This window comes from Lachancea thermotolerans (genome assembly GCF_000142805.1).
Source record: "Lachancea thermotolerans CBS 6340 chromosome D complete sequence".
Lineage (NCBI taxonomy): Eukaryota > Fungi > Ascomycota > Saccharomycetes > Saccharomycetales > Saccharomycetaceae > Lachancea > Lachancea thermotolerans.
The window spans coordinates 1,333,592-1,348,034 of NC_013080.1; the positions used below are offsets into that span (position 1 = coordinate 1,333,592).

Here is a 14,443-nt window from a genome sequence, read left to right on the forward strand (position 1 = left end):
CGCCAAGAGCGACCCAGTAAGCGCGTTCCCCAATATAACAATATCAATACCATTTTCCCAAAGCATTACGGAATACTTATAGTACACAGCAGGAAGCTAACTTGTCCAGGCCTTTCACAGCGCCGTCTCAATCAGAAGGCGTTGTGATCAGCGTAACAGAGTCGCCTCTGACAAAAACCATCTCCGAGCCTTTAGTGCTCGACTTAAGCTCTCCATCGACCAGCTCATATATCGTTTCGGTTGCGTTAGAGAGAACGATGTTGCAGTGCGAGTCAAACGCCTGCAGAACGCCTGTCATCTCGCGCGCACCACGCAGTTTCACAAACACTTTTTCATCTAGGTTCAGCTTCAGTAAATCTAAGGGCGTATCCATCGACATTAGCGCTCAATGGGGTGTTTCTGAGATGGCACTGGCTACAACTCTATTACCTTCGACATATGCTACGCTCTTTTTTTCACAGAGGACTTACAATAGAATTACAAAAAGTGGCCGGGTAACATCGATAGAAGGCAGACTTCTGTCAACAAGAGAATAACACATTCTAGATATTGGTGAGCTAGCGTGATACCCAGCAAATATCCCAGCTGATTCTTATTTCCGAGGCCCTTTTTTTAGCCCTCTCCTCTGCATCTGCTCAAAAAGAGGCGAGCTTTCTCCAAACCTGGTAATAATTTTATTTGAGGCTCTTGCCTCATAGAAGCCGCCAAGCATACTGACGAAAACAGAAAGGACCAATGTCAGAATAATGCATTGACTCAAGTTCAAGGTGTCTGTTAGACAGCTAAATGTCACTTCCCTATTCACGTGATATTCATTGACCTTTTTAACCTGGAGAAGCACTAATAACGAATAAAACGAAGGTACTGAAAAATTTCAGAATGGCAGTGTGTGGGCCTTAGAGAGTTCGCTTGGCTATCACTTTGTCGTGTAACAGTGCGGATAGTTCTTTACCTTGTTTCTGCAACTGCTGCTGTTTTTCGATGATTAGTGCTAGAAGGTCCCTGCACGTTACGGCGCGTGCGTGGGCTAGAACCAAATACACCAAGCCCAAGCCCAAGCCTAAAGCGAGACTAAACGTCAGAAGTCCAATGCAGATAACGCATCATGACAACAACCTACAAGTGACAGCGCCTATCCCCCCGGCAGCAGCCAATATCACGACTCCCGATGACCATCCCCTATGGCAATTTTTCGCGGACAAAAAGTACTTACGCAAGTTTGATGAACTGGACGTGGACTCAAGGCCATGGACTATTCCAGAGCTCAGAAGAAAATCATTCGAGGACCTCCACTCTCTATGGTACACCTGCCTTAAGGAGAGGAATGTGCTGGCCCGTGAAAATCACTTGCTGAAGAACGATATTGGTTCCAATCAGGACTCTTACGAAACTGTGTCTGAGAAAATTAGAACCACTATGTGGAGAATAAGGCATGTGCTCAGCGAGCGTGACTGGGCCTTCAAGCTTGCGCAGCAAGAATTCGGCTCTGAAAAAGAAGTATTTTTGCAAGAGTTCGAAGCTGAATTCCTGGAGGCGCCCACCGCAGAGGACGAAGAGGTCTTCGAGAAGCTCAGCAGGCTACAATACAGTGTTTTTGGCATTAGTGAATACATTGACGAAAACAAAGTGGACAGGGCTTTTGTCGACGGCATGAAGTACGTTGCTACTTTGAAACTCAAGAAGTTTGCCTCCCGGCAAAAAGAAGTTGAGGATCTACTCCAGCAATCGAACAATAGCATAAGCGACGCCGGTGAGGCTTTTGTGCTCTTCACAGCAGAAAATACCCTTGAATCCGTTAACGAGGCGTGCGACGTAATCAAAGAACTGAGGGCCAAGAACAGCTCAGTATCTAGATATGAAGAGCTTGAAATTGTTGGCGGCTACGTGAAACAGCTGGCGGCAGCTCAAGACGAGAAAACCACCAGCGCATAAGAAACACCAATATAAGTTCTGTCTCTTTCTTAACCCATGTATATAGCATCACCCTTTAAACCTGTATTCAACGCGTTTAGTTGTCTTTCTTTTAGGCCGGCCAGTATCCGAGTATTCAATTTCCTCCTCCACCATTTCGTCAAGCTCCCTTTTCACGCTATTGCCCTGGCTCGGCAACTCAACCTTGACTTCAAATTCCAGCTTCCGTCTGGACGTTGTGCCCTCGCTAGTAGCTCCAATTGTCTTGCCAACTTCTTGAGCGAAAACGATGCCTTGGGCCCACCCTGCAAAATCGCCCCACTTCTCCTTGAACATAGCTCGAATAAGGTCGAGCTCGTAATTAACCTTCTTACGGGTTATTGGCAAGTTTTTATACCTAATTTGAAGCTCCTCTATATCCTGTCTTCTTGGTACAAACCTGTAGTCTCTTTGCGCAATGCGCGCGATATGCACATCTACAGGCACGACCTCATCCATTTCCAATCCGGATAAGCAGACACAATCAGCAACTTTAGGGCCTACTCCATCAAAACCCATAACTCTTTCTCTGACTTGCTCATACTCCAAATGGTCTTTCCAAGACTCAAGATATTGAGTGTCAGACATATCGAGCCGCTCTTTCAACATTTTATCTGCTGTTTTCATCAAGAATTTGGCTCTATACCCAAAACCTAATGCTCGCAGTTTCTCTTCTGACGCTCTCTCGACAAGCTCTTTGCTTGTGGGAAAAGAGTAGTAGTCTACTTTGTCGTATTGTCCCACTGGATTACCAAATTCAATGCACAGTGCGTGGCACATTTTTGTAATTCTCGAGATGTTGTTATTACTAGAGCAAATATAGGAAAGCAAGGTCTCCCATGGGTCTTGACTCAATATGCGGATGCCATGTGGTCTTTTTTTCTCGAACCTGGAGTCTCGAGGAAGCCATTGGTTTTCATAGAGCTCTGAGAGCGGTACTTCAAGCCTAAAGTACCTTTTTAGGAAGCTGCCTAAGCTAGAGCACTCTTCAGCACCTAAACTGGCATATTCGATATAGTTGTCTTCCAGCTGTCTTAAAACTACTATTCTGAAGCGGTCATCAATCCTCATTGTGGTAGAATATTGCCCAAGTCCTTCATGAAATATCCATCGGAAAGCCTGTCCACATTGAAGAACTTTGTCCAAGTACAATTCTCCACGCTTGAATAATAGCTTCTGAAATTTAAGCATACTTTCTTTATCAAGTGAACTTCTCTTTGTCCTTAGTGTGGTAATTCTTTGACCTCATCGCGTTCGTGTAATGTTAATATCTGTGTTTTGAAAAATGCAGTTTACTATGTAACAGATCAATCCTGAAAGCGCAGAGAGTGACAAGTTTCCTTAGACGCTGTTTCTCACGACCCCAGATCAAACATCAATGGAGAATTGTTGATCCACAGTGAGCAAATCTCTCAAACTTTATGAAAATAGCATCGGTAGCGTTAAGGTTATCGAACATTCACAACAGAAGATTACCTCTCAACTTTTATCGATACCATATGAAAACCTTCGCTACTTCGCCGATAGCCCAACGCGGACCGATTAAACGCGCAAAGACGTGGGACAGTAAGGAGCTTTGTCAGCTTCTTTCAGACTCTGATGGATGGGATGATTTAATCGACAGTCCTGTGAAACAACCTGTGGAAACACTCGGGCAGTCCAGGTTTGAAATGAGCCCATGCCGCATCAAAGAGCAGGACGAAGACGATGATGACGATGATATATTACTATTATCTGAAAACTGGGTTCAAAAGAGAGGCAAGACATGCGACATCAACTCCACGCATCGCGTCAATTCCGTACCACAAACAAAAGACACAACGGCATTAACCTCAAGCCATAGCAAACAGCTGGATCAGTTTCTCAGGCGCGCTTCATCCAAGAGAGATCCTACTGTAGAGTTACCTAAAACAAGTTTTTTTAAGCTCACAGAACCGAAACCTGTCAAAGATGCACTATACGCCCCAGCTGTTCGAACAGCACAGAGCGGGAATACTGAACAAAACTTAAAATCCGAGGCCGAAGAACCTTTCAGCTCCATCCTTAACCAGCCGACAGCTGGTAGCCAACTTAGTACATCCCCTTCTTTTGAGGATCCTGATTGTCCTCCTCTCTCGCTTTCCATGGAAGAAGAAGAGGAGGGGAGTGTGACCAATGGCCGCAAGCGGTCTTCAGTGCGTTCAAGAAATCATGAACTAGTATTCTTGACACAAAAAGCTGAACGCGAGGGCTCAGAAGAGCTTGCTTCCCGGACCAATAGTACACTGACCAAAAAGTTGGTTCAAGGTCTTGTTTTGAGCGAAGAACAGGAATCAGTGATAGAACTTGCAAAAGAGCGCTATAACATATTTTATACAGGAAGTGCGGGCACAGGAAAATCGGTCTTGTTACGAGTCCTCATCAAAACTTTGAGAAGAATGTACGGACCAGGCAGTGTAGCGGTCACGGCTTCAACAGGGCTTGCTGCCTGTAACATCGGCGGCATTACTGTCCACTCTTTTGCAGGATTTGGGCTAGGAAATGGAGATTCTAAAATACTCTTGAAGAAAGTTCGCAGATCAAAAAAGCACGTCAAACGCTGGGCGTCTATCAAGGCTTTGGTCATTGATGAAGTCTCTATGATTGACGGCGACCTCTTGGATAAACTTGACTATGTTGCAAGAAGCATACGGAAGGACCAATCTCCATTTGGTGGAATTCAGGTTATTTTATCTGGAGACTTCTTTCAATTACCGCCCGTCAACAAGAATCAAGGTATCGAAACAAAATTTGCTTTCCATGCAGATGCCTGGAAAGAAGCTATAGACGCCACAATTATGCTTCAAAAGGTTTTTAGGCAGCAGGGAGATAGCGAGTTTGTTGAGATGTTGAACGAAATGAGAATGGGTAAAATATCACTCGAAACAGAGTTAGAATTCAAGAAGCTTTCTCGTCCTCTTCCTGATGACGACATTATACCTGCGGAATTGTACAGTACCAGAAACGAGGTCGAAAGGGCGAACATGTCGAGACTTAAGAACCTTCCAGGAGAATGTCATACTTACCATGCAATTGATGGAGGAAATCTGAGGGATCAAGAAACCAAAGAAAAGCTTCTTTCAAATTTTCTGGCACCAAAAGAACTGAGGCTCAAGGTCGGCGCCCAAGTAATGATGATAAAAAACATAGATGATACGCTTGTCAATGGGTCTCTTGGGAAAATTATTGATTTTATTGATAAGGATACTTACATGTTCTATGAAAGAGTTAGAAGCTACCCTGATATCGATATAGAAGAACTCGAGTTAATGCGCCAAGGAAAAATTCCAATGGGTGAAAGCTCTGAGGAGGAGGAGATGAACCAAAGAGTCATTAGAAAGAAAACACTCAAGGAATCCTTTTGTGGTACAGATGCTGTAGTAACAGGAGAGAGATTGGGTGAAAGCATTTTTGATTTCTTGCTGGCAAACTTTGATAAATTAAGTGCGAGCCAGAGGCTTAATATTGAGAGGAAAAAGAAGCTTTTGGAGGAAGTGCAAGCGAGCTCAAGCGGACGGAAGCTGCCTTTGGTTAGGTTTTTGACACCTGATGGAACATCACGATGCGTACTTGTACAACCCGAAGACTGGGCGGTTGAAGACGAGCTACAAAAGCCGATAGTCAGTAGGGTTCAGCTGCCCTTGATGCTTGCTTGGGCTTTATCAATACATAAGTCCCAAGGTCAAACCCTACCTAAAGTGAAAGTGGACCTCAGAAGAATTTTTGAAAAAGGTCAAGCATATGTTGCTCTGTCTCGGGCGGTTTCAAGAGACGGGCTACAGGTCCTCAACTTTAACAAAGCAAAAGTCCAAGCTCATGGTAGTGTTATGGAATTTTATCAAACGCTGACTTCGGCGCATGAGGCCAAAAAGCGGTTTTCGAGTACCAAAGGCAAGCAGCAAGCTCTTTACTTCCCTCAGCGGGCAGCGCAACCAGCCAAGAGGACGAACTCAAACACTAAAGAAGAGCGGCAGGACCGGATCACTTCGATGCTAATGAGAAAAAATAAAAGTTCGATGGCTGACGCCAAGCTAAAGGATACGGGCTTAATGTCTTTTAGCTACCAATCTGATTTACAATGTGATCAAAACCAAAACTCATAGATCAGTTTCAAAGGAGCTAAGCGAAACTGTTAGCGTTGCGCTGATTTTTGGTACTTTTGTAAATACTACTATAAACTAAGCTTTTTAATGATCGTCGCCAGTGGCCCATTTAAGCCCACTTGAGAAAAAGTTTGATACGCTGCTAGAAACCTCTTCTAGCATCTGTCTTTTGAACGCATTCTCAGATCTTTCGTTGGCCAAGGAATATTGGTCTGAAACAAGGTCCCTTGTTGAGAGCTCCAACTCCAATCCACTCCATTGTGTCACAACCGCCTCTATTTCGTCCTCAGGACAAATATGCAGAAGGTTTCCCAAAATCTCAAGCTGTAAGTAAATGATCTCTGTTGGTGTTTCGCTATCAGGCCAGGAGGGGTCAAAAAACTTACCAACTTGCAGAACTGTTGACCAGAAAATTTGGGAGTTGCGCCGCGTAAGAAGTAGCTTAGTTTTCTGGTATGCAAACTCGAAATCAAAGTTTGCTAAGGCGAAGTCAATATGAAGGACAAGAAGTCGCGTGAACTCATCATAAAAATCTGGCGATACGTCATGGATTTCAAGCCCCGAGTACAGCTTTTTTAGAATCGTAAAAACTTCATCTAAATTGCGGCATAGTTGAGGGTTGAGTTCTAGAAGTTTTGATATGACATCAAACGGCTCGTTCTTGAATTCTAGAAGTATAGAGGGTTTGAATGGCACCCCTTTCGAGAAGTAGGGGGAAAATTTAGAAAGATAATTGACGACATCAAGTAAATCAGAGAGATGGGTGTATTGATTTTTTGGAAGAAGTGTCAATACCTTTCTGGCATTTAATATATCCCGCGTGTTATGGCTCCCGCTAGGTGCGTTATTGAAAAAACTCCAGAAGAACCTTAGGAGTACACTATCGTCGATGGCTATTTTTGAATCTGTCATGAATTCTTGTAGCACATCGAAGTTTCCGGATCCAAGAAGCGACTCCACGACGATAAACTCTTTCTCGCCTGGGCTTAGCTTGCTAAAAATAAGGTCGTCATGCATAAAGGAGGCAATTCTTTCTAAAACAGCCCCGGAAGAATCTGATTGAAGCAAGCTTTTGCACATCAGAGAGAAATACGATTTTTGCGCAAGCTCGGTATCGCTGGCAAGCTTGTGTATATCTTTTAGGTTTGAAATATGCAGTGTGTCCATGTTTTCGGAATAAAAACGTAAGGTGCGCAAATCAATCTGGTTGAAGAGAGAGATATCGCCTTCCATAGAAGACAGTATGACCAAATGTTCGCTAGACGATTTTAAGCCAAGCTCCTCCAGCTTAAACGCATTCTCATATAATATCAAGAGTGCGCGCCCTCTAAATTTTTCACTGAAATGATTGGGAAGACTTACTGGGGTCTCTAATGCAATGGTTTTGAAGATATTGTAGTTGAGGAGAGTGTCAAAAGAGAAGACGTCCTGATTGAAAACAACTTTCAAAAAGTCCTCATAGCAGCTAGTGTAATTAACGAACGGTAATATTTCATACGTCAAAACTGCCCTCGAAGCTGGGAGACCGCCTGTACCACTTTGATTAGAACAGCCTTCAAGGGAATCCCAGAAAAGCCCTAAAACCTTGGCATGAGAAAGACCCTCAAACTCTGCAACGGATACTGATGTACTACAGCGAGTGTTGTAATGTGCTAAGGGTTTCAAAACACCGGAAACCCATCGATGGAAGGGCTCGTATTCATTTCCCGTAAGCTGCGTCCATAATGGTTTGTAGAACAGAGCGTCAGTTACCACAAGATTGCAAACATGCACCCTTGCCCTCAGAAATGTAAAACGCCAGTCAGAATCACTAATTGTTAAATCCAGCTTCTCTAATCTCGAATTGACCAAAGCCCGCAGCAAGTCCCTTCTTTTTCGCAGCATGTCTGGGTCCATTTCGACTATTGAGATGAGCTCTTCATCTGCTTTAATCAATGACTCAGGCGAGCCTGTATCATCATGTTTATCCTGAGATGCAAACTCTAGTATTTTGCGAAATTCTGTAGGCTTCGCCAGCTCCGGCCATAGCACGCAAATCACACTCAAGATCTCACCTAAGCTCAGGCAATTCCAACCAGTTATTAGTTTCTGAATAGCTGAAACATCCCTCCTCACCGAGAGACAACACAATAGCACGTAAAGCTGCTCTTCTAGCATGTGTTGACTGACTATACACCGATCAGTTAATGCGTGTAGCTTAAACATTAAAAAATTAATGAATTCATAAATCTCATGCAATGACTGCAATCTCACGAAATCCAAATCCAAACCAACGGTAGACAGGGAATGAGCAGTGATAATGACGGGAGGAAAGTCGAAAGACGGCTAGCAGTGTACAGTCCAGACACTCAGCTCAACACGTATATGAATGCGGTTTCGGAGCTAGGATCATTATGCTTTTCCATACTAGTGGGTAAGCTAGACGAGAAGCACGAGCTAACACAAGAAAGGCTGCAAGCCTGGAAGGAGGAAATCCAGTTCAAGCACTCGGAAGCGCAAATGTATGTGGAATTCGAGAAATTGAAGGTAAAGGTCGAAAATGAGTCCGCGTCCGAAAACATTGAGGAGATCAAGCGGCAGATGGAGTCAGAGCTAGCCCAGATACGACGCAAGAACGATGTCACAAGGCAGAGAAACGAAAAGCTGCGTGCAATGAATTCTCACATAGACCTCGTAAATGAACAGCTGGAGGATATGCACCGGGGAAAGTCCAGGGTAAGCGCGACGCGAGAGGAATGGGAGCGCCAGCTTGGACGTCCTGCCGTGGAAAGCCTTTTAGATTCCAATGTGTTCGACAAAAACATTGTTAAGGTACGAGACGGCGATGAACGCGAAGAGCTGTCAGTTGTGTCTAACTTCTCCAGACGCGCGGATGAGCTAAAGAAAACCAATGATTCCATGAAGAAAACAGCTCAGCGGTTGCAAGTGGAACTCGCTAATTATAAGGAGAAGTGGGCCCATGACGCCAGTTTGTTCGATAAGATTACAGAGGTTCTAAAAGACGAGTTGGTCAAGAGGGATCTTTTCAGACCTCAGGGCAAGAACCAGGCCGACGAAGACAACGACGAAGACGAGGACGAGGACGAGGATGATAATGATCTGGACGCGGAGGCCGCGGAGTCGGAACAGGACTCGCTGTCGGAGGCGCAGAATTCCGACGAGGAGGGGAAGCTCTAGCGCTAAGTCACAAAGAGTGGAGAGGGCGATTGATATGATAAAACTCGTATAGCTTTAAAGATTATAAATCTGTTATACAAAAAACAATTAATTTACTTGTTCTTCATTGGAAATTTACACAGTCTCCAAGATTTCGTCCTTGAAACCGGAAGCGACCTTCTTACCCTTTTCTTCGCCGGAGGCTTCACCGTGCAAGGTCATCAAGGCACCGAGGTCGAACTTTGGTTGTTTCAACAACTTGACCTTTCTGATGTGGACGTTTTGCAATGGGAAGATGTCCTTGGTAGCGTTCTCGATCTCCTTGTTGATGACTTCTGGGATCAACTTGGAGGTCAACTGGGCCAAGGTGGAGTTCTGGACCTCTCTGGTCAAGATCTCGGAGATCACCTTTCTGATGGCTCTGATGTGAGAAGATTGGGCGTAACAAGCCTTCTTGACCTGGTTAGGCTGTCTTCTGGTGAAGGCAATAGCGAACACTCTCAAGACGTACTCGTCGGCGGTCTTGACAGTGACGTTAGCCTCGATCAAGGTTTGCCACTTTCTGACCATGGATCTGTACTTGTCGGTGGTGAGGTCCAGACCGTGGAAGTTGGTCAGCAAGTTCTTGCCTTGGACTTCGTCGACTCTCAACTTGACCTTTCTGAAAGAGTGGTCCTCGGAGCCCTGCAAGTCAGCGAGACACACTTCGACGACTCTGCCCTTCAAGTAGTCAGAGGCGTTCTTCAAACCGGTGGACTTGTTGACCAGGGTCTTACCAACGTTTCTGTTCTCGAAGGTGGAAGGAGCCTTGATGTCGTACCATTCCTTTCTGGAGAATGGGTCGACGACCTTCTTCTTCAGACCCTTCTTACCCTTGGATAGTCTCTTGTTCTTACCAACAGCCATTGTCGATTTGGGGTGTGATTACTGAGAGATGTTAAGAAACTAGTGTGAGTACAACTTCTGCGCAAGGTCTTTTGATGAAATTGTTCAAATTTCAGGCCTGCTGTTGCGTCCGGCCACGCTACCCTCCAGCCTGCCACGCCGGCTCCAGGCGGAGCCCCCTGCCTACGCTGCCTGCCCTCACGCCGCTCCCCAGCCTGGGAGCCGTGCTAGGTTCGCAGCGACCCGCCGCTCGCCAGGCTGGCGGCCTCCCGCCCGTTGGAGGCCACGCAGCAGATCTTGCAGTCAGCCCCTGCCCTCTCTCTCAGGAACTCTCGGGGTCAGCCTGGAGTGCCCCAGAATTCTTGGCGGGACATTAGCCCACGCATAAATATTTACACGCTATTTTTGTGTTCAGTAAATGTAAGGGTGTAATTTCGAGTGTCTGGGTCCTAAATTTAGGGGTAGCAGTCATATGTAATTGTGAACGAAAGAAGCCCTGAGATATTGACGTGTTTTGTGCTTACGTCAGGTGTCGCACAAGATGATGTTGATATATGCCTTGAAAGGTCTGGGACGGATCTGAAATCGTACAACGGTGTCACAGGTAAGTCGAGGACCAAAGCAGTCCCCGAAGTGAACAAATCCCTGGGTATCCTGCTCTTTTCGCATGTCTATGGTTTCTGGTGGAGACACGCCACTGCTTCCCCACCCCAAAAACACATTCACGCTCAAAATCGGGCTAATAGGCGACGCGCAGGTAGGTAAGACGTCGCTGATGGTCAAGTACGTGGAAAACGTGTTTGACGAGGAGTACACGCAGACGCTTGGCGTCAACTGCCTCAGCAAGAAGATTACGTTGGGATCTGCGGATATCCTGTTCTACATAATGGACCTGGGCGGGCAGCGTGAGTTCATTAACATGCTGCCGCTCGCGTCCGAGGGCGCCAAGGCGATTATCTTTCTTTTCGACCTCACACGGCCTGAGACGCTCAAATCCATCAAGGAATGGCACCGCCAGGCCACGGGCTTCAACGAGCAGGCGGTCCCGCTGCTCGTGGGCACCAAGTACGACCTGTTCGTCAACCTGGACCCGGAATACCAAGCTCAGATCTCCAAGCAAAGCATGCGCTATGCGCAGGCCATGGACGCTCCCCTGATATTCTGCTCTACGTCGCACTCGATCAACGTACAAAAAATATTCAAAATCGTCATTGCAAAGCTCTACAATCTCACCATGCGTGCGTCAGAGATCAAACAGATAGGCGATCCGCTTCTCATATACAAATATCTGGGTAGCTCGCGCAGGCCCGCTTCTGGATCGTCTACCTCATCCAGCGCCTCCTGAACGCGTGCTGTTGTTACAGTTACAATTGCTGTTGCTACCACCAGTGCCGCGGCGGCACTTCCATCGTCATACCACACTTAATCGTCATTTACTCTATACAATTGGCCGCCTTCTCTAGGGCTCCATAATTATTACATTATTCATAGCGTTTTCATGATTTTGTCTTGGTCCAAAGCGATCTTCACGTCTTCTGTCGACACGTTGAATTTCACGGCGCTGAGCCGTTCGTTCTTAAGGTTTTGTTTGATGATAATTCCTGCATCTATGAGCTGGTTCACCAGGAACTCCCAGGAAATGATCCTCAGCTGCTCCATGTCGAGTTCGGAGTCCTGATTAAACAGAACTCGTTGCATCTCCACGATATATTTGTTTTTGCCATTGGCCTCGATAGAAGACCGAATCTCGTCAACTATGTCGCCTAGCGGTTGCTCGTGGTTTCCGGTTTTCCTCATCAAGTTGAGCATTGCATACAGAAAAAGCTTGCTTGTGAACGACAACCCAACAATAAATGAAACTACCGGCGAGTTCACAGTTTCATTCAACGCCTTCATGATATGTGCAATTTCAACTTTTTGAAGTTCTTCATCACCGCCGTTTTGCGTAGCAATTTTAGTACCGTTTTGTTTGCCGTCATAAGCAAATCCATGCTTTTCCATATAATCCTGTTCAGCAATCTCGACTGCTCGTTTGCAGGCCTTCAAAGCTCTTCTCGCGTCACCGCTTACACTAGCGATTTTCCTGGATGCAATCTCCACCGCATCAGGCGATATCTTGAGTCTGACTTTTTGCATCCCCGTAGTATCAATGTCAGGCTGCTCTCCATCTTCAAAAGCTATGTGTGCACTACCGCTTTTTGTATCAACATAAAAGTAGCTGTCATTTAGGCCTTTCAGGCGTAAGTTAATGATTGTTTTAAGCTCTTCGTAGTTGTAGCCAGTGAACATGATTCTAGTGAACCCAATCCTAGAGGACACCTTGTTTCCTAATTGCCGTTCGGGCAAGTCCATGGTGTTAGCAACGGCAACAACAATCAGTTTGGCATTCCCGTATGTTGTCCAATTGAAAAAATTGTACATTACGTCTTGGCTTTTTGTCACTAACGCATCAAGTTCGTCCAGTAGAACGAGTATAGGCCTTTTTTTGTTTCTTGGCACCTTATTAAAATAGAACTCAAGCGACTCCATCGCTGCTCCAGAGGTTAGCCTCTCACCAGATATCTTATGCCACAAAACCTCATAACTATCGGTAGGTTTTATCATCTTCAAACCGTTTATTTCAACGTACTGGAATCTAGGAAGTTCATCCTGGTCAACTGATTGCAGCAATTCCTTGACTACTTCCCTCACCGTCAGAGTCTTGCCCACTCCTGGTGTTCCAGCAACGTACACAGTGGTGCCAGTTCCAGCTTCAATGGCGCTATAAAGGCTCAAATAAATTGATGCAAATTCGTTTTCACGGGCCGGTAAATACTCTTCGAAGTTTGTAGCTTTGACAATCTCATCCTTCCCTTGAGAAGTGTAAAGCTGTTTTTTGACCTTAGAAAAAATAGTTTCAACTGTATGTTGTTTCTTTGGGCTTCTAAGTTTGCTCTCGATCGCCGCAGCGTCCACATCAATTTGATCTTGGTTGAACTCTGCGAGTTGAGTCAAGTCGGGAATATCTTCTGGCCTACTAAATCTCTTGGAAAATGGAGTGTAAGCTTTCTTTGCACGCGAAACGTTTTTCTTGGTGTATTTTTTTATTCCGCCTCCAGTTGCAGTACCGACCGCCTTGTTAGGTCTCTTTCTCGGTGTCGAGGGTAATGGAGTTTCTTCGACTTCTGTTCGCCTCTTGGGGCTACGCGATTTACTCCTCGCGACTCTTTTGACCTGTGTTAGAGGTCTGTCCTCCTCAGTGTCTTCTTCAACAGTAACTTTTTGATCAGGCGTAAAAGTTGCGTCAGGCTTTTTGGAATCGCGCTTGTTACCAGTGTTCTCCCCATCATCGTAATCTTCAATGTTTGATGACGTATCGCGAACTGCTAGCTCTTTGGACGGTATTATATTGCGATCTTTTGATGTAAAGGTTTCTGTTGGCAATTCAACGTAGTCCATATCGTCTGTAGCATCCTGAAATTCTGCGCTCTCACTGCCACTGCCATAGACTTCCGCGCCTTTAGCCGAGCTCTTCTTCTGGTTAGCTAACTCAGGAGTTTTTTCTTCAAGAGGATGAGGCCGAGCGCCAATGGTATCTGAAGTCTTAAACGCTGGTGTATAGGACTTTAGTATTTTATCTTGATTTGTGACAGTCAATTCTTTCACGTATGCGTAAGAAGTCTTGGCCTCCCAATCTAGCATTTTTCGTTCTAAGCCGTGGATATCAAGTGCAGCAAATGAAGTACCGTCTGGCTCACATGCGTATCTAACCATAAACCTGTATGGGGAAAATGGAATGTTTTCGCCGTCTGCGGGCCATTCATCAGGGCTAAGGATTGAGGCCGAAGAAATGAAGTCTTTGAGGTAGATTTCAGATAGCCCAGCTGTTAGACCCAGTTCGGATTTATTGGTTACTTTATTGAAATGGTCTAGTGCCTCCTCTGGACTCATCTGGCTGATACGAGATGCGTCCATCTCTTTGGCCCGGCATGTTTTGACGAGGTGCTGTTTCGGATCGAACTCAAACCAGCGTAAGTAATTGAAAGCCCATATTTCCACAATATTGTTCATGGTGTTAAGACGTATCTCGTGCACCAGGTACACAGAGTATGAGTCGGCGACTTCTTCTTCGCGCATCACCACGGAGTCACCGCACGATATTTCTACCAGATCCTGCAGCCTTCTAATCACAACATGTTCTTTTTCGCCCTGCCTTTGCCCCCTTCTACGCGCCCTTCTTTGTGATAGGTCATCGGGCAAAATTCGTCCCTGGCTGTCCTTCTTAATGATTTCCCAGCCGTTGAGCTGACTGGGGGTAGCTGCCATTGTCTCCGACTGTGCGTATATTTCAA

General features: G+C 45.6%; 9 protein-coding genes across 9 annotated transcripts; 4 read left to right on the top strand and 5 right to left on the bottom strand.

The window, feature by feature from the left end:
- Positions 1-127: 127 nt before the first annotated feature.
- On the bottom strand, positions 128-373 carry LSM3 (U4/U6-U5 snRNP complex subunit LSM3; the record flags this gene model as incomplete). Its single annotated transcript, XM_002553361.1, has 1 exon — positions 128-373. The coding sequence occupies one exon, from the start codon at positions 371-373 to the stop codon at positions 128-130; it is 246 nt and encodes an 81-aa protein (XP_002553407.1).
- Positions 374-981: 608 nt separating this feature from the next.
- MRPL4 (mitochondrial 54S ribosomal protein uL29m) lies at positions 982-1,932 on the top strand (the record flags this gene model as incomplete). Its single annotated transcript, XM_002553362.1, has 1 exon — positions 982-1,932. One exon carries the CDS (start codon positions 982-984, stop codon positions 1,930-1,932), a length of 951 nt encoding a protein of 316 aa, XP_002553408.1.
- A 48-nt stretch (positions 1,933-1,980) lies between these two features.
- OGG1 (8-oxoguanine glycosylase OGG1) lies at positions 1,981-3,141 on the bottom strand (the record flags this gene model as incomplete). Its single annotated transcript, XM_002553363.1, has 1 exon — positions 1,981-3,141. The coding sequence occupies one exon, from the start codon at positions 3,139-3,141 to the stop codon at positions 1,981-1,983; it is 1,161 nt and encodes a 386-aa protein (XP_002553409.1).
- A 230-nt stretch (positions 3,142-3,371) lies between these two features.
- Positions 3,372-6,071, top strand: PIF1 (DNA helicase PIF1; the record flags this gene model as incomplete). Its single annotated transcript, XM_002553364.1, has 1 exon — positions 3,372-6,071. The coding sequence occupies one exon, from the start codon at positions 3,372-3,374 to the stop codon at positions 6,069-6,071; it is 2,700 nt and encodes an 899-aa protein (XP_002553410.1).
- An 84-nt stretch (positions 6,072-6,155) lies between these two features.
- SEC39 (Sec39p) lies at positions 6,156-8,276 on the bottom strand (the record flags this gene model as incomplete). Its single annotated transcript, XM_002553365.1, has 1 exon — positions 6,156-8,276. The coding sequence occupies one exon, from the start codon at positions 8,274-8,276 to the stop codon at positions 6,156-6,158; it is 2,121 nt and encodes a 706-aa protein (XP_002553411.1).
- Positions 8,277-8,357: 81 nt separating this feature from the next.
- Positions 8,358-9,248, top strand: MFT1 (Mft1p; the record flags this gene model as incomplete). The annotated part of the gene is made up of 1 exon (XM_002553366.1): positions 8,358-9,248. One exon carries the CDS (start codon positions 8,358-8,360, stop codon positions 9,246-9,248), a length of 891 nt encoding a protein of 296 aa, XP_002553412.1.
- A 114-nt stretch (positions 9,249-9,362) lies between these two features.
- Positions 9,363-10,133, bottom strand: RPS1B (40S ribosomal protein eS1; the record flags this gene model as incomplete). Its single annotated transcript, XM_002553367.1, has 1 exon — positions 9,363-10,133. The coding sequence occupies one exon, from the start codon at positions 10,131-10,133 to the stop codon at positions 9,363-9,365; it is 771 nt and encodes a 256-aa protein (XP_002553413.1).
- A 646-nt stretch (positions 10,134-10,779) lies between these two features.
- Positions 10,780-11,457, top strand: TEM1 (Ras family GTPase TEM1; the record flags this gene model as incomplete). The annotated part of the gene is made up of 1 exon (XM_002553368.1): positions 10,780-11,457. The coding sequence occupies one exon, from the start codon at positions 10,780-10,782 to the stop codon at positions 11,455-11,457; it is 678 nt and encodes a 225-aa protein (XP_002553414.1).
- Positions 11,458-11,597: 140 nt separating this feature from the next.
- Positions 11,598-14,417, bottom strand: ORC1 (origin recognition complex subunit 1; the record flags this gene model as incomplete). Its single annotated transcript, XM_002553369.1, has 1 exon — positions 11,598-14,417. One exon carries the CDS (start codon positions 14,415-14,417, stop codon positions 11,598-11,600), a length of 2,820 nt encoding a protein of 939 aa, XP_002553415.1.
- Between the last annotated feature and the right edge of the window lie 26 nt (positions 14,418-14,443).